This window comes from Erythrolamprus reginae, chromosome 10, assembly GCF_031021105.1.
Source record: "Erythrolamprus reginae isolate rEryReg1 chromosome 10, rEryReg1.hap1, whole genome shotgun sequence".
Lineage (NCBI taxonomy): Eukaryota > Metazoa > Chordata > Lepidosauria > Squamata > Dipsadidae > Erythrolamprus > Erythrolamprus reginae.
Window position 1 is genome coordinate 34624621 of NC_091959.1, and position 22742 is coordinate 34647362.

Here is a 22742-nt window from a genome sequence, read left to right on the forward strand (position 1 = left end):
GTCTTTGAGCAAAGGTTGCTGGTTTAAGACCTGGCTGCTTTGTAAAACATGGGGGGGGGGGGGGTTGCTCTTATTTGTTTGCATGGTTTTAACTTGATTAGCCCCAAAAAGTCATGTTTGCAAGATTAGTGCCCATATAAATAATTAAATTTGCCAAATATTTCAGTGAATCCAAGATCTGCTTCCTTAGATTAAAGACTTTTAAAGACTTAGAGTTCTCGGAGAGGGGCAGCATACAAATCTAATAAATAATAATACTGTAATAATAAAGCATCTTCCAACTGCACAATTCAACCTTGAGCTCACTAGTGCCTAAACGCAGCTTAGATTATGTTGTTGCTGTTTGTGAGGAGATTGGAACAATTAATCAGTGGTATGGCTTGCCTTCATTTATCTGAAAGAGTTGTACATGCTTGGAACAAACTTCCAGCAGACGTGGTTGGTAAAACCACAGTCACTGAATTTAAACATGCCTGGGCTAAACATATATCCATCCTAAGATAAAAGGGTCTAGGGTCGTGATGGCAAACCTATGGCACATGTGCCAGAGGAGGCACGTAGAGTCCTCTGGGCACGTGCACTGTTAATAGCTGCTCTTCCAGGTTCTGTTGCACATGTCTGGACCCAGAAGAGAGCAACTGGCTGGTGCACATGTGCGCCAGACCAGTTATCCAGTGTACATGCATGCAACAGAACCCACAAGAGCACCTGACGATGGCCCGCGTGCCCACAGAGAAGGCTCTGTGTTCCACCTCTGGCATGCATGGCATAGATTTGCCAACACAGGTCTAGGGTCTCCTGCTTGATCCACGGACTAGAAGACCTCAAAGACCTCCTCCAACTATGTTATTATATCTTCTTGTTCTAAATCAAATCCCTTCCCAGTCCTAGCCAGGTTTCCTAAATCTCAATAAAGTTGGGGCAAGTCAAACCTTAAGGCTATTTCAAAGAATGGGGGCAGTGATAAATAAAGTCTGCGGAGAGGGGCGGCATACAAATCTAATTAATAATAATAATAATAATAATAATAATAATAATAATAATAAAAGATTGCCTTAACACAGTGCAGCTAACATTCTTTAAAAGAGGGACCCTGCATGACGTCCCTTCTGCAATCTAATAACACAAGCCCATCTTAAAGGTGGCAACCTAACCCATCAATTTTTTCCCCAAAATTTGCAGCTCTCAAAACAGTTGTGTTCCATGGATGAATCAAGGCGTAGCCGCTGCAGCTTCCAAGTGATCTTCTGTCAGGCCCAAAACCAAGAATAATGATGATTCGGTGATGATTCTTTCAAGTTCAGTTCTTTATTCTTTATTTATTTATTATTATCTACAGATGAAATATTGCCAGATTCAGGATTCTACTATCTGTTTCTATCACATATTCTGGGAAGAGTATGTAAGTATCTGACATTTTTTAATAGAAAATTTTGTCTTATAACACAAGATGTATAACTGGGAAAACAGAAGATTAAAAAGAATTAGAAAGGAAAAAAAAGAATTGCAGCAAATGAAAGGCCACCAATCCCTTAAATTTAAAAAACCCTAACATTTATTTTAAATTGCACACTGTAAAAAGATCTAATTTGCAGTAATCATGCTTAGAATTTGGACATCTATAAGCCAACAGATAGACTTAACATGTCTGAAAAAGACTGGGAAAAATTATTTCCTACTTTGCTATCAATTAGCACCTTTATCCCATGGCACCCATGACGGATCTCTTTGATCAGCTGAGCATGTCCTTCAACAGCCCTAAAATACAACTAGAGAACTGCCACCCACAGCAGATGAAAACACTTTTGTATCTGGTGCAGAACACCTGTTTCCTCGTGGTCCCATCCAGAGATTCATCCCACCCATGCAGTTGGGGCCAAGGCCTTTTGTGTGTTTTTTACAAAGAATCAAAGTGGTCAGTTGTCCTCAGTTAAGCTGAACTGAGGAATGAAGGAAAGTTGGATTCAGAATCCAGTAGCTCAGGTTGTTTTTAAACGAATTTCATTTATTTTATGCTTGCACAGTTAACAAAACAATCTTTACTCTTAATGAAAAAACAAAGAACCCTATATCTTTGTACAGGTAGCCCTTGACTTACAACCACAATTGAACCCAAAACTTCTGTTGCTAAGCAAGAGAATGAATATTTCCCCATTAATGACCCTTCTTGCTACAGTTGTTAAGTGAACCACTGCAATTTTTAAGTTAGTAATATTGTTAAGTGAATCTAGTACCCATTGACTTTGCTTGTCAAAGGGGGATCACCTGACCTCAGACTGCAACCATTAATACCATTAATATGAACTAGCTGCCAAGCATCCAAATATTTATCATGTGACAATAGGGATATACAATTGTATGAAAAAAATGGTCATATAAGTCACTTTTTTCAATGGTTATAATCTTGAATGGTCACTAAACAAATAGCTGCAAATAGAGAACTACCTGCATTCAAATGGTTGGCTTTGCCAACGCTAAACTCTGAGCTACGGTGGCACAGTAATTCGAATGCAGCACTGCAGGGTACTTCTGCTGACTGCCGGCTGCCAGCAATTCAACAGTTTAATTCTCATCGGATGAAGGTTGACTCAGCCTTCCATCTTTCCAAGGTGGGTAAAATGAGGACTCAGATTGTTGGGGGCAATAGGCTGACTCTGTAAAATGGCTTAGAGAGGGCTGTAAAGCAGAATATAAGTCTAAGTGCTATCACTATTGTTTTAATTATGTTTTGTGAGTCAAGCCCCGAAGAAAGGGATCTTGGGGTTTTGGTGGACAGCTCAATGAATATGTCAACCTAGTGTGCAGCAGCAGTAAAAAAAAAGCAAATTCCATGCTTGGCATGATTAGGAAGGGAATCGAAAATAAGTCGGTAAGTGTTGTATTGCCTCTGTACAAATCCATGGTGAGACCACACTTGGAGTACTGTATACACTCCTTGTCACAGCACCTCAAGAAGGATATAATGGAACTGGAAAAGGTGCAAAAAAGGGCAACAAGAATGATAAAGGAAATGGAGCCCCTCCCTTATGAAACCAGGTTGCAACGCCTTGGTCTCTTCAGCTTTGAAAGACAGTGTTTAAGGGGTGACTTGATCGAAGTGTATAAAATCATGCATGGGATAGAAAAGGTGGATAGAGAAAAATTCTTTTCTCTATCACACAATACTACGACATGGCGGCACTCCCTAAAGCTCATGTGTAAGAAAGTGAGGACAAATCAAGGGAAATATTTCTTCACCCAGAGAGTCATTGATTTATGGAATTCACTTCCAGAAGAGGTTGCGATTGCTGTCAGCCTTGATAACTTCAAGGCAGGATTAGACAGATTCAGGGATGCCAAGTGTATCATAGGTGGTTATTGAAACAGATGTCCATGTGCCACCTCTATGTTGGTTGAGGCAGGCAGGATTCCTTTGAGTACCATTTGTTGGGGGTCAAAGGAAAGGGAGGTGTTTGCCTTCGTTTTCTACTCAAGATCCCCATGGACAATTGGTGGGCCACTGTGTGACATAGAATGCTGGACTCAATGGTCTTTGGCCTGATTCAGCAGGGCTCTTCTTAGGTTCTTAAGTTCTTATGATTCCTATAGAACACTGTACCATATAATGGTGAACCCCAGTGAAAAGAAACTAGCACATGTTGTGTCTTCTTGCTATGTAGAATCCAGCTGCTGAGTTTAAGAAGGATTGCCAAGGGGCTTCTCAACGTCAGCAACTTTAAGATGGGTGAACTTCAACTCCCAGAATTCTAGGTTAGAGTGACAGAGGAAGTCTTGCTATTTACATTTTGCAATCCTGAGGATTTGCAAAAAGTCACCCCCAATGGGGGTCTGCAGCAGAGAACTAAATCTGGGGCTTCCAACTTGTCTTGCAGTCCTTCACAGCTTTTAACATGAAAAAAAGGAACAAATTTGCCAGGAGGATTAGCAGAGATGCTATCCTTTGGGGAAGCGTCCAGCAAGGAGCAAATAGCTTGGCAGCATTTAAGTAAATGAGGCAATTCCATTCATTAAGCTTATGATAATAACAGTAATTACATCATTAACCTTTTTAGCAACTTTCCCAGGAGAACTGAGAAATTCTGTAATGTATAGGCATCATAATGATATGGTGGCTTTAGGCTGCAGTCTTCACTTTCTCTCAAGTAGTCTAATGGTCTCCCCGGAGTACCTTTCCAGTGGAGAGGATGGGAGGGGGAAATCGACTTCTTTGGGCTGGAAATGGGGCTAGTTGCTAAGAAAAAAAGCCAAGAGTTGGCTCAGCGCTTGGTGCTTGTCCCAAGGCCTCTAAGTAGGAGAATGTTTGTAAGAGTCCACCTGAGTCGGAGGAGGCGAGGAGGAATCTCCATTCTCTTGCAAGATTTTGTGTCAGTCCTGGGAATGGATGGAGACCGCGTCTTTCCTCCTTTCGCATCTCGGTGTAGGTGGGGCCTTGCAGGTGGGTTGGGAGGTGAGGAGCAGGGAGCTTCTCTGCATTCCACAAGGACAGGAATGGATGCCTCTCCACCCCGAAGCCTCTTCCCCACTCCTTGGTCAAAAAAGATCCAACTTCAGAGCTGGGCAAGGGACGCCAGCTTGGCATTTTGGGCTGCAGAGAGGCGCTTAAGTCAAGGGAGAACCTTGTATCTCTGCTACTAGTTCTTAGAAACATAGAAACATAAAAGATTGACAGCAGAAAAAGACCTCCTGGTCCATCTAGTCTACCCTTATACTATTTCCTGTATTTTACCTTGGGATGGATATATGTTTATCCCAGGCATGTTTAAATTCACTTACTGTGGATTTACCAAGCACAACTGCTGGAGGTTTGTTCCAAGCATCAATTACTCTTTCAGATCCCAACTTTTGTGCAGCCTACTGGCCACCCGCATTAAGAAAAAAATACTTTTTTTTTTTACAAAGCAGAAAATTCTAAAATAAATAGACAAATGCTTGGTTTTATTTTCCCCAATGTCGCTTATAGATCGTAACAGAAGCAATTAGGTCATGTTAGCTGGAAAGAATAAATAAAATAAATAAGAAATCACTTGTTCAGTCCAATACAGACATATAACATTTCCAAATCTAACCTATAACAAAGATTAAAAGTGAAGTGCCTAAATCAGAGAAAAGGGAAAGTTTGGTTTTCCACCAGATTAATAATGATTACACCAGATCAATCTACCTCACCGCATTCCTAAGAGGTCTGTAAGAGGCATGCATAAGCGCACCGGTGTGCCTACCATTCCTGTCCTACTATCCTGTTGACCTCATTTATCTGTATTTACTTAGTTTATGTTTATATACAGTATATGCTATCTTGTACATGTTTTACAAACAAATAAATAAATAAAATAGTGATATGAACTCTGGGAGTTGAAGTCCGCACATCTTAAAGTTGCAAAGATTGGGAATCATTGATATAGGCCAGGGATCTTCAAACTTGGCTACTTTAAGACTTGTGGACTTCAACCCCCAAAATTCTCCTGCCAACATAGCTGGCAAGCACGTGAGGAAGGGCCTTCTCTGTGGCTGCCCCAGCTCTCTGGAACCAACTACCCCCTGAGATCCAGACTGCCCCCACTGTATTGACCTTCTTGCAAGCATTGAAGACCTGACTTTTCCAGCAGGCTTGGAGCCGTTGATCTGGTAATTTCATGAGGTCCAGCCTTGAATGATATGCATAAATGTGATTTTTTAAAACTGTTTTCATCTTAATCTTTTATTATGTTTTTAAATGTATTTTATAGTCTGTTGTAAGCCGTCCAGAGTCCTTCAGGAGTTGGGTGGCATAGAAATATAATAAATAAATTAATAGAATTGAACTGAATTGAATTGAATTGAAACTACGATAGAGAGAATAGGAATAACAGAACAGATTAAAAAGAAACAACAAAAGTCAAACGTAAAAGTGACCTCCTTTTTTCATATAAAGTTAACAGTACAATACAACAGCCTCTCTAGTTTAAATGAAAAATCAATATTTAAACTACATTAAAATACTAATACCCTGTTTCGCCCAAATACGACATCCTCTGATAAGCCTAATGGGCTTTGGAGTGCATGGCAATAAGGCCAAGTGCTTATTTCAGAATTCAAAAATATAAGACAGGGTCTTATTTTCATGGAAACACAGTAGTCAACACTCTTGCAAAACATAATTTGACATTTGAATTAGAATCCATTGTCTGATGATGATACTGCAGCATGTTATTTTCTAGACCAGTGGTTCTCAACCTGTGGGTTGGGACCCCTTGGGGGTCGAATGACCATTTCACAGGGGTCACCTAAGACCATGGGAAAAGACAAATTTCCCATGATATTAGGAACTAAAGCTTCTATTCTGGAGCCTTGGAACCTAGGAACCTATTTTTACAATCTGACCAATAAGGTGTTTGCAGTGGGGATGTCCCTCTGACCTTCTTGCCAATCAACTTAAAGCTCTGATGGAAGAATTTGCGCTACAACATGAGGAACTGTATTAAGGGGTCACGGCATTAGAAAGGTTGAGAACCACTGTTCTAGACCTTAAGGAGAAAATATAAATGACTTAATCATCTGTTTTGGAGATGTTTCAAATTTAGAGGCAACTCTTTAATATTATTTTCTTTAAGTTTTATATGTCTAAAACTTCAGCAGAACGAAAATATGCCCCGTTGAACTTGTGGAATTTTCAGGAGCCAAAGGAACCTTTCAATTCCTTTGATGGCATCAGCAGAGGCTTAGAAAGGGTGCATTGCTTTGTTGGGGCACAGCCCCTGACCCCATTTCAGATTTTCTTTCCAGTGAACAGACACTCCTGTTTGTATCCTCTTTGCCCATCAAGCTACTCAGCAAATCTAAAAAGAGAAGAAAAAAACAGTAATCAATACGGATACCATTAATCAGGTCTCACAGTTAAGGCAGTCCTAGGTTGCATCACCAGGGGGATTTAAGTTTTAAGATCATGTTAAGTGTTAGTACTGCTTTACACTGCACTGGTGAAGCCACACTTGGAGAACTATCTAGTTTGGGTCACCATCACATAGAAAAGTTGCTGAGACCCTAAAAACAATGCAGAAAAGAGCATAAGTAGGGAACTAGAAGATAAAACCTAGGATGAACAGTTGTCAGAACTAGGGATTGTCTACTCTAACAAAGAGGGGGGCTGGGGGACATGATAGGTTCTTCCAGAACTTGAGTGGCTATCACAGTATCATAGAAATGTTCCAATATTTGAGAGGCTGCAACAAAGATGGGGTCAACAACAACCCCCCCCCCCCAATAATCCCAAAGACCCTGAAGGCAAGATGAGAGTAACAGATGAAACTTAAGAGAGATCCAGTCTAGAACTAAGGAAAGATTTCTTGACAGTTAGAACAATTCCTTAGTGGAACGACTTGTCTCTAGAAGTTGTGAGTGCTCCAACACTGGAGATTTTCAAGAAGAGACTGGACAACCATTTGACAAGGATGTTATAAATTCACCTGTCATGAGCAGGGAGTTGTACTAGAAGACCTCTGAGATCCCTTACAGGCCTATGATTCTATGTGCTATGACCCCCCCCCCCCAAAAAAAAATGCTCAGTTATTTCCTAGTGGCAATTTGGCCTCTTTGGGGACTCCTTCTGCAGCCGATGATTCTATGACTCCAAAGGCAGACTCCAACTAAGAGTGATAACAGATATTACAGAATAAAGGAATAAAAGTTGGAAGGGATCTTGGAAATCTTCTAGTCCAATGCCCTGCTCAAGCGGGAGATCTTATACCTTTTCCAATAAAGAGCAATTTGGAAGTAGAGTCAGGAGCATTCCTTGGAAGCTGGATAGTCATCAAACTGGGGGTGCCAACTGGACATCCAGGAAAAACTCTCATTCTGCCTTCTGCCTAAATGCTTCTCTCTTCAGGATTTATTCTACTTTTTCTTCTCTGCATGTGAAGACCCTGGGCCTCGTGCTTTGCTCTGTCTCTATACACCACTATAATTCTCTCTCTTCTGCACCATCCATTCTCTTTGAGAGACAAAGGCCTGTTTTTCTTCAGCTGTTTTGTCTGCCTGCCTGTATCTGCAGAGCCTAAAGAACAAGCGCCTCTCCATTCTCCTCCCACACCTGTGTCAAGATTGCAGCTTTATTGGCAACTCTGCCCTGCTGACTGGAGGAAAATCTCAGACAAAGGAGAGGAAGGTGGCATGGGGGGGGGGGGTTTGCCAAAGACCGGAGATACAAAAGCGAGTTGCCAAAGACCAGAGATACACAGGCAGCCACCTTCTCCCAGCGTCACTTTTTGGGTCCGGTCCTATCCCTCCCTTTTTGACTCTTACATTGGTAGATTTTAGGATTATCGTCTTTTCACTTTATGAAGAAAGGACCACGCATTGCATACTGTGGTACACAAAATCTAGTTACTTGTGGTTTTCTGCAACAGGGAAACAGCAGGTGGCTCCTGAATACAGTTCTTGTTGGTTGTTTCCATCAGGAGCTTTTCAAACTCAAAAATATCCATGTCTAAAAGTCACTGCCTACATCAGAGATGTCCAACCTTAGCTTTGCTGGCAGGGGAATTCTAGGAGCTAAAGTCTACGAATCGTAACGTTGCCAAGGATGGACATTCCTGGCCTAACCTACTGTTGAATTCTCTCTTAAAACATCTCTCCAGCAAACCCCAAGAATCAGCTCTCGAGTGGGACACTACTCATGGCCAGCAGACCCTTTTTATAGGCCTCTAGGCCACTCTCCTCCCCCCTGCACCAATCAGGAGGCAGCCTTTGCTATGCTTTCCACCCAAAATTGACTCCCTGCCCGATATAAGCTTCCTGGTGACCATTATGGTTAGCATGGGTGGATGTGACTGCATATCTGGAGCTTGGCCACAAGCCTGCATTTATAAGAGTTTAATAATAATAATAATAATAATAATAATAATAATAATAATTATTATTATTATTATTATTATTATTATTTATTATATTTGTATACCGCCCCTCTCCAAAGACTCGGGGCGGCTCACAACAATAATAAAACAGCGTGACAATGTAAACAAATCTAATATTAAAAAACAACTAAAAACCCCTCATTTAAAAACCATGCAACACATGCATTCCATACATAAAACTATAAAAAGAGTTTGGAGTGTCACATGGTCACATGACCACATTTTACAACGTTTTTGCTGAAAACACACATTTATTTCTGGTTTCAGCAAAAAGGTGTATGAGGAACAATGGGTTTGTTTTACGACCAATGGATTCCCTTTATTACCACTGCAAAAAAGATTGTAAAAATGGATCCAGTCCTATAGTGCCTGCTTTATTACCATTATGAGTTACAAGGACTAGGGGTGACATGAGAGCAGTGTTGCAATATTAGAAGGCTGCCACAAAGAAGGCAGGGTCAACTTATTTCCAAAAGCACCAGAAGGCAAGGTGAGAAGCAACTAAGGAGAGAAGCACCCTAGGACAAAGTATAGCAATTTCCCAATACTGAGAAGGATCAATCAGTGGAATGATTGGCCCTCAGAAGTGGTGGTTGCTCCCATCAATCACTCCAGAAGAGACTGGACAGCCACTTCTCTGAAATGGAATAGAGCAGGGATGGGGAACCTTTTTTGTTTTACATGCCAAAAGCAGGGGAGCGCAGGGGGTGGGGGGTCACGTGCATGCATGCCCACACCCATAATTCCATGTGCCTAGTGATGGGCTACCAAAATTTTTACTACCACACTGTGGGTGTGGCTTATGCATTTTGTTTCAACATCTTTCAGTGCAAATTGGGTGCTCTGAGGTGGAGCTCCAAATTTTGCTACCGGAACTGTGTTCTTGACCGTAGGAGCCCATCACTGCATGTGCCCCCCCCAACATGCATGCACCTGTGACCCCTCCCACCACTCCTGGCACATGATGGCACACCTCTTTTTCGCTTTCCCCAGGCTTCAGAGCCTTTCTAGGAGCCTGGGAAGGGCGACAACGGCCTTCCCCATCCCCCCTGGGAGGTCCTCCGGAGGCCAGAAATGGCCCATTTCAAGTTGGGGAGTGGGCCATTTCTGGCCTCCGGAGGACCCCAAGGGTGGGGGAGGCTGTTTCCGCCGTCCCCAGGATCCTAGAAAGGCTCTGGAACTTGGCAAGAACAAAAATGGAATTTCTCCAGAGGCTGGAAACTTCCCAACTCCCAGGGGCCCCAGAAGGGCCAAAAATAAAAAATCAGCTGGACAGCCTGCGCATGCCTGCCGGACCTGAATTTGCGTGCCCACTGATATGGCTCCACATGCCACACATTTCGCTGCCTGACATTAGCACTGTGACTGCCCCCCCCCCCCAATTATGACTCCTGGCAGTTTCTGTACAGGATGGAAGACCCCCCCCAACCCAATGCCTCTTCCCCTTCTTACGTTTCTTTCATTCTCCTGTATCTTAATGCAGGGGTAGTTTGCCATCACAGGTATAGTCTCCTACTTGAGCAGGGGATTGGACTAGAAGACCTCAAAGGTCCCTTCCAACTCTTATCCTGGTCCGGCTCTTTTACGGACATAAGTCAAGGACCTACCTTGCAAATAAAATGACTCTTATTTATTGGTTTTTCCCCCCCTCTTTTTAGTGAGTGGAGGAGGCTTATCAGTAAAATATCCCTTTAGCCACTGCAGATTAAAGCGAAACGCCTCTAGCAACTGATTGTTTCACAATTAATTAGTTAACAATCGTAATCGTAACATTCATGCTGAGCCATTGTATAGATGCTTAGTAAGAGAAACTAGATCAAAAGAAAAACACAATTATTGTGAAATTGCAGGCAATAATATTAGTTCACAAGTTAATGATCAACCAGTAAAACCAATATTTTGAACTAAAACAACTCAAACACATCTTCATACTAGCTTTCAAGGTGCCTTAGGACTATGTGATATGTTTGTTGCTGTTGTTGTTATATCTCTAGATTGCTTGTGCGGACAGTAAAAGCACAATTGTGCAAATCCATCTGCCACATTTTGTGAGGGGGGGGGAAGTAGCTCAGACCTGGAATGGAGAGAACATGATTTTTCTATGCCCCATAACAGAACTGGGATGAAGCACAACCCACGGTTCTATTGGCTGCATGCCTTTCACCTTCATCCCTTACGTTTGGAGTTAAACCTGTTTCTTTCCCTTCCCTACAAGAGGAAACAGGGATGAAGTTTATTTGCCAAAAAAGGCAACAGACCAGCGAGGTCGGCAAAGCAGCCTTCAGCTCAAGGGAGAAGGTCCCATGACACAAGGCAACCAAGAAAGTCACGCCAGGCAGGCAGCAGAGAAGGGGACATACTCCCTGTTGTGCTTCCTCTCTACGTTTGTCCTGCAAGAGGGCCACCCGTCCTGGAGAGGACTCTCCATCAATCTAGAGGAGCTCTGGAGGGCCCATCTGTCTGGGACAACCATCTTCCACAGAGCTTGTTAGATGAGGTCCCCCATTCTCTCGCCTTGATTGGAAGCTCCTTTCCCCACAAATGAAAGAGGATCTTGGCGTGGGGTCCTTGGGCGTCCCTGGGCTCTTCTCTCCGTAAGCCTTCCTCCTCTCTCTTCCTCTCCCTCATTTTTTGCTCTCCCGCCCTCCCTGCCTCCTAACGCACTTTGTGAACTGCTGTCGCAATGCCGAAGTCCAAAGTTCAGCTACTTGCCTAAGCACACAGATAAATATGAACCTTGGAGAATTTGCATTGCTCCAATGTAAACAGAGAGGCGAGGGTCCCTTTATCAGGACTGGCTCAGGACAGTGGTGGGGGGCCTAAGGCAGCTTTTTTTCTCTCTCTGTCTCTCTCTCTTTTTTGGTCTTAGGGAAATTGGGGGTGGGGGGGGCAAAAGAAGATCCCGCGGCCATTTCTACTCTGCTGACGCCTGGATGGCTGACTTGGGAAGCATGATGTAGCCCCAAAAGGGATCTCGGTGGCAAAAGGCATTGAACGCGCAGGTTCCGGGTGAGGAGGACAGTCAGGACCATGGTCTCCAAACTGACTCATCTTCAGGTGGAGCTGCTGGGAGCCCTGCTTGAATCAGGGCTCAGCAAGGAGACCCTGATCAAGGCTCTGGCGGAGTCTGAGCTGCACCACAGGGAGAGCCAGCCGCTCGGTGGAGCCCTCCAGGTGGAGAAGGGGGAGCCTTGTGGCGAGATGATCTCGCATCTCCCCAATGGAATGGGGGAGTCCAGGATGTCGGAAGAGGAGACCTCGGATGATGGGGAAGACTTCACTCCTCCGATCATGAAGGAACTGGAAAACCTCAGCCCCGAAGAAGCTGCTCACCAGAAAGCTGTGGTGGAGAGATTATTACAGTAAGCACACTTCTAGTCTTCTTCCCCCTCTTCCTTCGTCCGTGGCTCCTGTCTTCTTCCTCCTTCATTTTGGGACCCCTTTCCCCCATAGGATCCCTCTGAAGGAGGCATTGGCTGGGGATGATGGAAGGTGCAGTCCAATGTGCACGGAGAGGGGCCTGGTGAGAGAAAGATGACCACAGGAGTAGTTTAGGGATCCCAACTAACTTAAACGTCAGAGGTTTATCCCAAGGCAAACAATGAGATCCAACTTCTACCATGAATCCTGAAAGAGGGTAGAGGGACAAGGGACATTTCAAGCACATCTGATTGGGGGGGGGGATCCTTTCTCAGTCAAAGCAGAAAACAATCTTCCACATCCTGCTTTTTGTGGTGGTGGTGGGGCAGTTTCAAATCCTGCTAGGAGGAAACGGCATGCAGGAACCCCATAGAACCAAACGGGGAACAAGCTGTTGATGAAGGTGGGGAGCTGTGAAGAACTGGGTTGATGGCAGAAGTCCCTTTCGCCTGGATTGATTGTAACTCACGACATACAATGAAGCAAGTTGCACAAACACACAACTTACAGAGGGTGTTAGACCGCACCTAGCCACCTTAAAAATGGGTGGTTGAATTCTTGGAGGGGGAATAATTCTACAGGATTAATTCAAGCCTTCATACGAGGCCCCTCTATTCTTGGGCAATGCGTTTTGGGGAAACACATTATGTTGCCTGACCTGACTGCTTTCCCCCTACACACACACACACACACACACACACACACACACACACACACATCATGACTCCTGGCAGTTTCTGAACAGGATGGAAGAAACCCCCCCTTCAATCCTCTTCTCCACCATATGTTTCTTTCATTCTCCTGTATCTTAATGCAGGAGCTGTTTTCTGATTCTGTCTTTTTTATTATTATCTTTTTTAATTATTTTTTTATTGGGTTTTTTGAAACATAAAGCATAAACAAACACATGCAAAAAGTAGACTCATCATACAAAAGGTTTACGGAACTTGTGCATTTTGAAATAAAGTTGTTTTTACATTGCCTTTTCTACATTTTTCTTAAAGAGTGGGTCATAGATCTGCCCAAATAAAATGTGAAGAGGGATCCCGCACTAGGCATTTAATGAAAGGCTCCCCTGGAAAACGTGAAGCCCCTCCAAATCTGTTGGGAGCAGCCATCTCTTCCCACATTGAGGTGACCAGGGCCAATGCAGACGCCTCTCCTTCAGAAGGAAGGGAAATAGAGAGATTTCAAGGGTTGAGAAGCTCTTCTGCCCGAGAGATTGGAGGACGTTTCCCTCACTAGGAAAAGGACAAGCCTGCCCTAGATGAGATCCTTACCTGTGGGGCAAAGCAGACAAGCTTCTGGGCTTCTTCCTCTGTGCAGCTAGGGAGACCTTCCCCACTCTCCCTTGGCTAATTCCCCTTCTGGGGTTCAGCTTCCAAGCTAGCTACCCCTTCTTCTCATCCCCCAAGTCGCCCTGACTCTGCGTGGAGACCTAGGGTCAGCTTGGTTTCCAACGTTTCAGGACTGGACTGGTTACTAATTATCCAGTGGCTTTATTATTTCTCTTTTGTCTTATACATTTATAAACGAAAAGGTTCAGATAAGCCTTTTGATCATTAACTTCTGATGATTTATCAGGTGTCTCTTCTTGGAGAAAAGCGCAGAAGCCAGAGAACACCTGTCCTGTCCTGCAAGGGGTCCTGGGAAACCATCAGGGCAGGAGGGGAGAGGGAGGGAGCGGGGGTCTCTGCCCAGGTCAGCACTAGGCGAGAGGTTAATATACAGAATACTTATTCCATTCTCATGAGCCAACGTGTTTTGAATTATTACCTATAATTAACTTATGAATCCCTCGTACTTTACAAAATAGATTACAGGTAGTCCTTGGTTTACAACCATTTGTTTAGTGACCTGAAGTGACAGTTTGATCATTTTTCACACTTATGACCATTGCAGCACCCCAATAGTCATGTGATCAAAATTTGGATGCTTGGCAACTGACAGTTACAGGGGTCATGTGATCACCTTTTGCGACTTTCTGACAAGCAAAGTCAGGTTCAGTTAACCACGGTGTTAACTGAACAACTGCAGTGATTCACTTAACAGCTGTGGCAAGAATGGTTGTAAAATAGGGCAAAATTCACTCAACAACTGTCTCACTTAGCAACAAAAATTTTGGGTTCCATTGTGGTTGCAAGTTGAAGGAACTTAAGTACTTATGTACACATTTCCTTCATACATGTACCATAGTATTTTGTGTTTCTTTTATATATTTTTACTATTGTTATCCGAGTACTCTGTGTCATTCACTAAATAGATAGAGGAGAGAGAGAAAGAGAGAGAGATGACAGACAGACAAGATAGATTATGATGATCGAAAAAGAGAGAGAGAAAGGAAGGAAGAAAGGAATAGAAATAGAAAAAAGAAAAGGAAAAAAGAAAGATGATAAATTAGAGGTAGGTAGGTAGATTATAGATGATAGCTATCTGGCTAGATCTCTAGATGATAAATAAAATTAGATAGATAAATAGATAGATAGATAGATAGATAGATAGATAGATAGATAGATAGATAGATAGATAGATAGATTAGATAGATAGATAGAAAGATAGATAGATAGATAGATAGATAGATAGATAGATAGATAGATAGATAGATAGATAGATTAGATAGATTAGATAGGATAGATAGATAGATAGATAGATAGGCTGGAGGTTCACCTGAACTAGGTGCCTGTGCTCAAGGAGAGTATTCTGGCCAGTTTTGCAGGAGTATGGCCCAAAGACAACAATATTGGCCCTCTGATCTGCCACTATTTCAGAATTCAAAATATCTGACATAAATTTACGGAATTAGCTCATCTAGGATTTAGCTGAGTTATCCTAAAGCCATACCAGGTGGCTTTGTGGATTTATGAGGCCAACCATAGTGACTGACTTCATCAGGTTCCCCCGTCATTGTCAGATCCATGATAACTTGGGGCAGCAGCTGACCTCAGGGACCTCCCTTCAAATGTGGGGTCCATCCCTAGGCCAGAGCAACCTCCCGTCTCCTTCCTTCTGTTGTTTTCTTAGAGAACATTCAGAAGAAGCTCCAGAATTATGACACTTCAGAAGTTCTGGACAGGCCACCGAGAATATAGGTCAGAAAGTGCCTGGAAACACCTTTGAAATCAATGTTTCTCTTAATGTGTGGGTTTTAATTCACAGAATTCCCCAGCCAGCTCTGCCATGGTTGAGGACCATTATTTTGGAGTAACCTCTTTTGTTAGGGAGCACAATATGACTCCCTGTAAAACCATTGAGCCTTAAAAGGTGTTATTGGGGGCTACCAGATTGTCTTTTCCTACAATCTCTTCAAGGGAGCATGGATGCCTTCCGTCCTTCTGGGAAACTCCCTCCCAGTTTGTGGTTCTTCTCTTTTGTCCCCTAGGCAGAACATTTCCCTATCATAAACTATCTGATCACTTAGTTACAAACCACAAAACCACCTTTTCCCTCACATATTCTCCTCTCCGGGATATCTAGTTTTCCCACAGTCCAAATCACGATTTATCGCCTGTGTTTTAGTCTCAGGTAGAGGATTTGGAAGGAACATGAAACTCTAACTGAATTCACATGTAACATAGTTTGCTATATCCAGGATTACCAGGATTGAGCCTCATATTAAATGAGGGATAGACAGTGACTTGAGGGCCATGTGAGCCCTTCAGCTAAGTTCTTCAGCTCCCAGGGCCCTTAAGACCAGGATGCTAAATTTCAGCATCAACCGAACAATTTTTTTTCAAAGGATCTTGGAGCTTTATGGGATATTAGTGGTCATTTAGTCCAGGAGTCTCCAAGCTTGGCAACTTTTAAGACTCGGTGAACTTCAATTCCCAGAATTCCCCAGGCATAATACAGAATTCTAGGAGTTTAAATACCCAAGTTTTAAAAGTTGCCAAGATTGAAGCCCCTGATTTAGTCCAACCCCTCGCTGGGATTGAAAACCTCCAGTGAAGAGAAGACTTCTTCAGTGCTCCACCAAGAGAGTAGACCACTATTAGGAAATAGCTTTTCACGTTTTATCTGTTTATGAATCAAGTTTCAGACCTCTGGGCAACAGAAAATAACACAAATTCAAAGACTGCTATCCCATCTCCCATCAGTATTCGCTTTTGCAAACCCTTCCAGGGCAAGATCAAAGGAACCCACAATGTGAACCCGCTCTAACATTCATAACAAGGATCTCAATTGATTAACTACTTGATTAATCAGTGGAATGACTTGCCTCCAGAAGTTGTGAATGCTCCAATACTGGATGTTTTTAAGAAGAGATTGGACAACCATTTATCAGAAATGGTATAGTGTTTCCTGCCTGAGCAGGGGGTTGGACTAGAAGACCTCCAAGGTCCCTTCCAACTCTGTTATTCTATTCCATTCTATCTGTAGGGTCCAGAGGGTACAGTCAGAAAAGTCAAGATGGCAACCACAATGGAGTCAGTGAAGCTCTGCTGTTTTTTATAGGCAACAGCATAAAAAGTTTCCATCATGCTATCCTGGCCCTCATCTTCACTTCTTTGACTACACCCCATGGATATCCTTGTATTCTGCCAAATTCAGCCATTTTGACCCCATGTCACCATTTTGCATCCATCCCTCCTAGAAATAACAGCAGCAACAACAGGAAGGGGCAACACCCAAAGCATTAATAGACTTGACATCCTCATTTTGCACAACGCCGTTCTATTTCTTGGCAACACATCGGTGGTTCTCAGGTTCTTGGTTAAGAACAGAACCTCTGGAGTCAACCCTCATACTCATTTGGATGTCTAGAAAATCATGCAATAAAATAAAATCAGTCTTGCAGGGCTGAAACTGACCTTTTCCACTCTCTTATTAAGTGATTGAAAGTGTGGAATGCCAGGGGTCTAATGCAAATCTAGTCTATGGGCTCAGATGAGCTAATAAAGAGGGGGAGACTTTTTAATGTGTATTTAAGACCCCTTTTCCAAAACTCTTTAGTGCAGGAGTGTCTTACCTTGGCAACTAGAAGATTTGTGGATTTCAGTTCCCAGAATTCTCCAGCCAGCAGGCTGGAAAGTTGAAAGTCCACAAGTGTTTAAATTGCCATGGTTGGACCCCGTTATTTCAGAGCAGCTGATTGCACTGATCTGTGGGTGCAGCCGACTCTAGTAATCCTACTCTTTCTTGGTGCCTGTTCTCAGCAAAGGAAGTTTCTGTGTAAAGGAACTGAAAGGAGAACATTTCCCTTGCTCCTCTTCTCTTGCCAGACCATCTCAGTGTGGCTTCGTAAACACCTCCTACTGTCCCTTTCTCTCTTTTTTTAAATGTTTTATTTTTGTTTCTGTTACATAAAGAAATATATCTATTTACAGATCATTGCCCATTTTTGGTATACATTCTTAAAAGTTTTCAATTATATAGCACATAGGTAGAAACACACAATGGGAAAGGATGGATCTTACATCAATCTCAGTTATTATGTCCTACCGTCCCTTTCACGCCTGTCAATGACTTCTTACAGGAAAGTGAGAGTTCTACCCAGTAACCAGGTCTGTTCACTTTCCTTGGCTAGCAAGGTGGTTGCAGCCACTTTGTGGAGAGGGGAAAACACCTTGAAATGATTGGCATGGAGAGGGATGGAAGAGGAGCATCCCAACCCAACAGAAAAGACACCATTGCAGCCAACAAAAGCTGCACCCCAAAAGTCAGCCCACCCTTTTGCCTCTGGTGTGAAGCCAGACCTGCCTTGCCTTGTTCCAGGGCGATTTCTGGAATACACCCAGGCCTTTTTACTGTTCTCCTAGGAACACATTGTGCTCTTTATCTTGTAAGGGAGGAGAGAGTAAACATGGACCTCTGTTAATTTGTCCAGCTTGTGGAGGCACTTTGGACTTTGGCCTTAGGAAAAATACTGGTAACAGCAAAGGCGCAGAAGGTGAGGTGGCCTTTGCACAGCCAAACAGAAACTCTTCCAGACCCTTCCAGAGAGAGAGATAAAGAGGGAGGGAGGGAGGGAGAGAGAGAGAGAGAGAGAGAGAGATGAAGGAGCCAACAAAAAGCCTGTCTTGGATGAGAATCCTAAAGGTGCTTTCCAAGCTGGACTTCTCTTGCGGCTTCTTTGATTCTCATCTAGATTCTTGGATGAGAATCAAAACACTTTCACGGGGGGTGGGGTTGTCCACTTGTGCCTTAGAAAAGCACCCTAGAGGAAACCATGACCCAGAAGATGATTGACACACCCAGGTCTATGGGTGCAGATGTGCTGGCACATCTCTTTCTCCTGGTTTGGTTCTCTCCGTGGATGTCCTGGAGAACATCTGGCCTCCTCCAGAACCTCAACTGACAAGCTTGCCTGCCATTGCCATCAAATTCAGGAACATAGATGTGTTGGGGGCATGGAGCACCCATGAGGGAGGGACCCTTGCCAAATCCCTAAAATGGGGAGGAGGGCTACAGCCGAGGCTGGGAGGGTTCCCAGAGTTTGAAAAGGGCCTTGCTTTAGCCGCCCACAAATGTTCAATTGATAGGCAGGGGCTAGAGCATGGGTTGAGCCTCAAGCCCTTCATTGTGGAGGATGCCACTTCCTGAAAGACAATTCCAAGCAAGATTTATTTTAAATAGAGAAGAAATCGAAATTGGATGGGAAATAGAAACACAGAAACATAGAAGATTGACGACAGAAAAAGCCCTCCTGGTCCAGTCTGCCCTTATACTATTTCCTGTATTTTATCTTAGGGTGGATCTATGTTTATCCCAGGCATGTTTAAAATTAAGTGACTGTGGATTTACCAACCATGTCTGCTGGAAGTTTGTTCCAAGCATCTACTACTCTTTCAGTCAAATAATATGGAATTCTATCCCCCAAATAAGAAAACCCATTTAAGCAAACTAGAATCACCTTCTGTGAAATGGACGTTAGGGCCCAGGTGGGTCCCGTCCTCACTTTTTCTTTGCAGCCATTTGGGCCCATGTCTGGAAATTGCAACATCTCCAGTCGGGGTTGCCTCAGACAGCGCAGAATCCAGCCTAAGCCAGGGAGGGCCAAATCCATCCAGAAGAACAAAACACATCACTTACCTTTCTTCCTGTCCGTCCCCCCACCAAGTCTGCTGCATTCCACAAAAGCGAGAGAGAAGAACCGTCCCGGGTCAAAGGACAGCAGGGATGGTCGGATCCTTGGCACGCAGTCTGGCATCCCGCTTGGCCCTCTGCGAGGAGTCTCGGGGAGGTTTCCCAAGAACCCAAGGTCCCGGTTGACCTCGGCTTGGCTCAGCACTGAGGGAGGCAGGACAGGGGGACACCTGGCACGTCGAGGAGAATGAAAAAGGGGAGAAGGAGAGTTCAGCAGGAACGATGTGGATGGGAGGAACATGGAGTCCTTCCCCCCACCCCGAAAGTCAAATTCCCTCTTCTGAGGATTGGGCTTTCTTTTAATGCTAACAACTTGATATTTACTTTCCATTTAAATTTGAGATGCTGCTATAAATTATCAACCAGGCTCTTGTTCCCTTTGAGTTGATAACTAACTACCTGGGTTACTTATTGTTCAGGTAACAAAAGGGAGGTGAGGAAGCCCTTCAGGAATAACCTCAGGACCGGGCAAGGGAGGAACTTGAACCTCAGGGGTGAGCCCCATAGGGAAAAGCAGGAGGGCTAAAGGCTGGGGGTCAGGAACCGAAGCCCAGGGCAGGAGGGGATCCGGGACCCCTCCTCAGCTGTCCCACACCCAGAAGCCCTCAAGCAGAGAGATGGGGATTAGGGTGACATTCTGAATGTTTGGGCTTCTTTGTACTTTTCTAAGGACCACCTTGGTTCCCTGTCTCTGCCCCACACGAGGCAGCCCAGACAGGGCATAGTCTGAGCGCTCCTTTCGGCCTCCCTTCAAAGCATTGGAGAGGAAGTGGTTGCTCCAGGAAATGGTTACCCCCAAGAACCCCACATTTCGGGTTCTTCCAAAGTAACTGAGATCATTCTGGTGACAGATGGGCCCTTTTTGTGTGTTCCCTTCACTCAAATTGATTTCCAATTTTCTTCAACTGCATTATGGGGCAATTAAATATTGGACATTTTTCCAAGATAATAAAATAAGCTACAGTGGCCACCTTAAATTCACTTATCTCTTTATTTCTCATATGTATATGTATAGTATATGGCTATGCATATGGATATATTCCCATAAATTTGAAATTATATAGTGAAAACTTAAAAAAGAAAAATATAAAAGATGAAAGAGTAAGTAGAAAAAACAGTGAAGGAAAGGAAAGGAAAAAGACTTCCAATATTCTTTACAAACAAATGGATTATATCTCTTCCCTCTTTAAAGTTACAACGTAGCTCCCTCCCTTTTTAAACAGCAAATCTATAATTTGTCAACTTATTTTTCCCATTTCCAACAAAAAGTCCATCAGAGATATTCAGTATTTTACCAAAGTTCTACTTGTCTTATCCTGATCAAAGAGGTCAATTTCTCTACTTCCCAACTTCTGCCGTGTTCATGTTTCTTGCCTCTGTTTTAATTTCCACACCATCTTTGTACATCTAATAGTCTCATTCTCTCTTTACTTCTTTTAAAAACCGGTTGTAGGCCTCTGTGCCAGAATAAACACAACACCATCTATGGGTTGTTTTTGAGGCCTATTAATTGCTACTGGGGAGATGAGCGCCTTTGTCAAAATCCAAAATCCTCTTGCATCTTGATATTGTCGTCTAAACCAGCGTTTCTCAACCTTACCAACTCTAAGATGGGTGGATTTCAACTTTGCTGGCTGGGGGAATTCTGGGAGTTGAAGTCCACCCATTTTACACTGACCGAGGTTGAGAAATACTGATCAAAATATTTCAATTTTTCCACCTCTTTGTTCTGTTGTTTGCAGATGCGACAAGCATATTTTCTAACCTTTCCTCAAAAGTCATTTGTAAATATGTTGACTAGTAAACAGCCTAGAAAGGATTCCTGCCCCTCCCTGCTTTACTCCTGGCTCAAACCAACTTCTTAGTCATTCATTCCAGGGTGTTTTCCCCAGAAATAACATCAAGTTAGATCAGGGGTGTCAAACTCATGGCACACAGGCTGGACTGTGCCCGCAGGATGCTTAGATCTAGCATACGAGGCCACCCTGAAAACATATATCTATATTTACAGCAGCACGAAGCTTATAACTTCAGCCTGATGATGGTGAATGTGATTTCACCGAAACGTCGCATAGACACTCAAAATATTACACGGGGCAAAACCCGGACTCAGAACAATCTACACACACACACACACACACACACACACACATATTGCTAAAAACATTTGATACATATATATATGTATCAGCTAAAAACATTTGATACATACATACATATATATATATATATATACATATACATATATATATATACAGTGTGTATATATATATATATATATATATATATATATATATATATATATATATATATATATATATTCGACACAAAAATATGTAACCCTTCCCTGGTGCAGAGCTGAAGGGATTGGATACTGTAGCCTAGAGGATAATTCTCTGCCTTACAAGGCAAAGGTTGCAGGTTCAAGTCCCAGTGGGTATGGCTAGCTGATGAGGCCAAAATAAGCCGAAATAGATCTATCCTAGTCTCCCTTAATTTTCAAATTCAGCAAAAAAAAACATGTGACATATATATATATATATATATATATATATATATATATATATATATATATATATTTATTTATGTCGGATCACCCTGGTATATTTTAAGGAACGTCACAGCTCCTTTTTGCCTCTAGGCCCAACCCAGGACCATTTCAAGGCCATTAATATATTTATAGCCGACAACTATATTCTGTATGTGTCAAATGTTTTTTTAGCTGGAATTTTTAAAATTAAGGGAGACTAGGATGGTCCCATTTCGGCCTTGTTCTGGCCTCATCAGCTAGCCACACCCTTCCTTACTGGGATTCGATCTGGTAAATCCTTACAAGGTAGAGTTCACGAGATCGAATCCCAGTAAGGAAGGGTGTGGCTAGCTGATGAGGCCAGAACAAGGCCGAAATGGGACCATCCTAGTCTCCCTTAATTTTAAAAATTCCAGCTAAAAAAACATTTCACATACACACACACACACACACACACACACACATACACACACACACACACACACACACACACACTTAAGAACCTGATCATGGAACGAATTAAGTTCATAAGTAGAGGTACCACTGTATAACCATTACCTAATGTATTGAAATATTCCCCTAAATCATTTTCATCATGATCCTCCTCTTTTTTTCAAAATTTCTTATCTGATATATTTACGGTAGATCTTAATTATTGGTACATATATTTTGACTCATGCTGCCTCCTTACCTAGTTTCATCTCCTGGGACCACCACCAACCAATTAAATTATGTTCCAGATTAATTGCTAAAGCTAAGTTATACAGCTAAGTTGTTATTTCATGTGCTTCTTAATTTTCTTAAGCCTCATTGCTTCTTCT

At 42.9% G+C, this 22742-nt stretch overlaps 1 protein-coding gene and 1 long non-coding RNA gene across 3 annotated transcripts in view; one reads left to right on the forward strand and one right to left on the reverse strand.

The window, feature by feature from the left end:
- Positions 1 to 4914: 4914 nt before the first annotated feature.
- On the reverse strand, positions 4915 to 13780 carry LOC139173026 (uncharacterized). The gene is made up of 3 exons (XR_011559967.1): positions 13589 to 13780; positions 12222 to 12408; positions 4915 to 6815 (listed from the first exon to the last, which is right to left on the reverse strand). It is a non-coding gene; the product is annotated as an uncharacterized lncRNA (long non-coding RNA).
- Positions 10546 to 22742, forward strand: part of HNF1A (HNF1 homeobox A) — a 226160-nt gene continuing 213963 nt past the window's right edge. For both annotated transcript variants that reach the window (XR_011559964.1, XM_070762428.1), the window contains exon 1: positions 10546 to 12250. Coding sequence is in view for 1 of the 2 variants with exons in the window: in XM_070762428.1 (XP_070618529.1) it covers positions 11919 to 12250 (332 nt within the window). In the remaining variant the exon portion in view is untranslated. The remainder of the gene's footprint in view (positions 12251 to 22742) is intronic.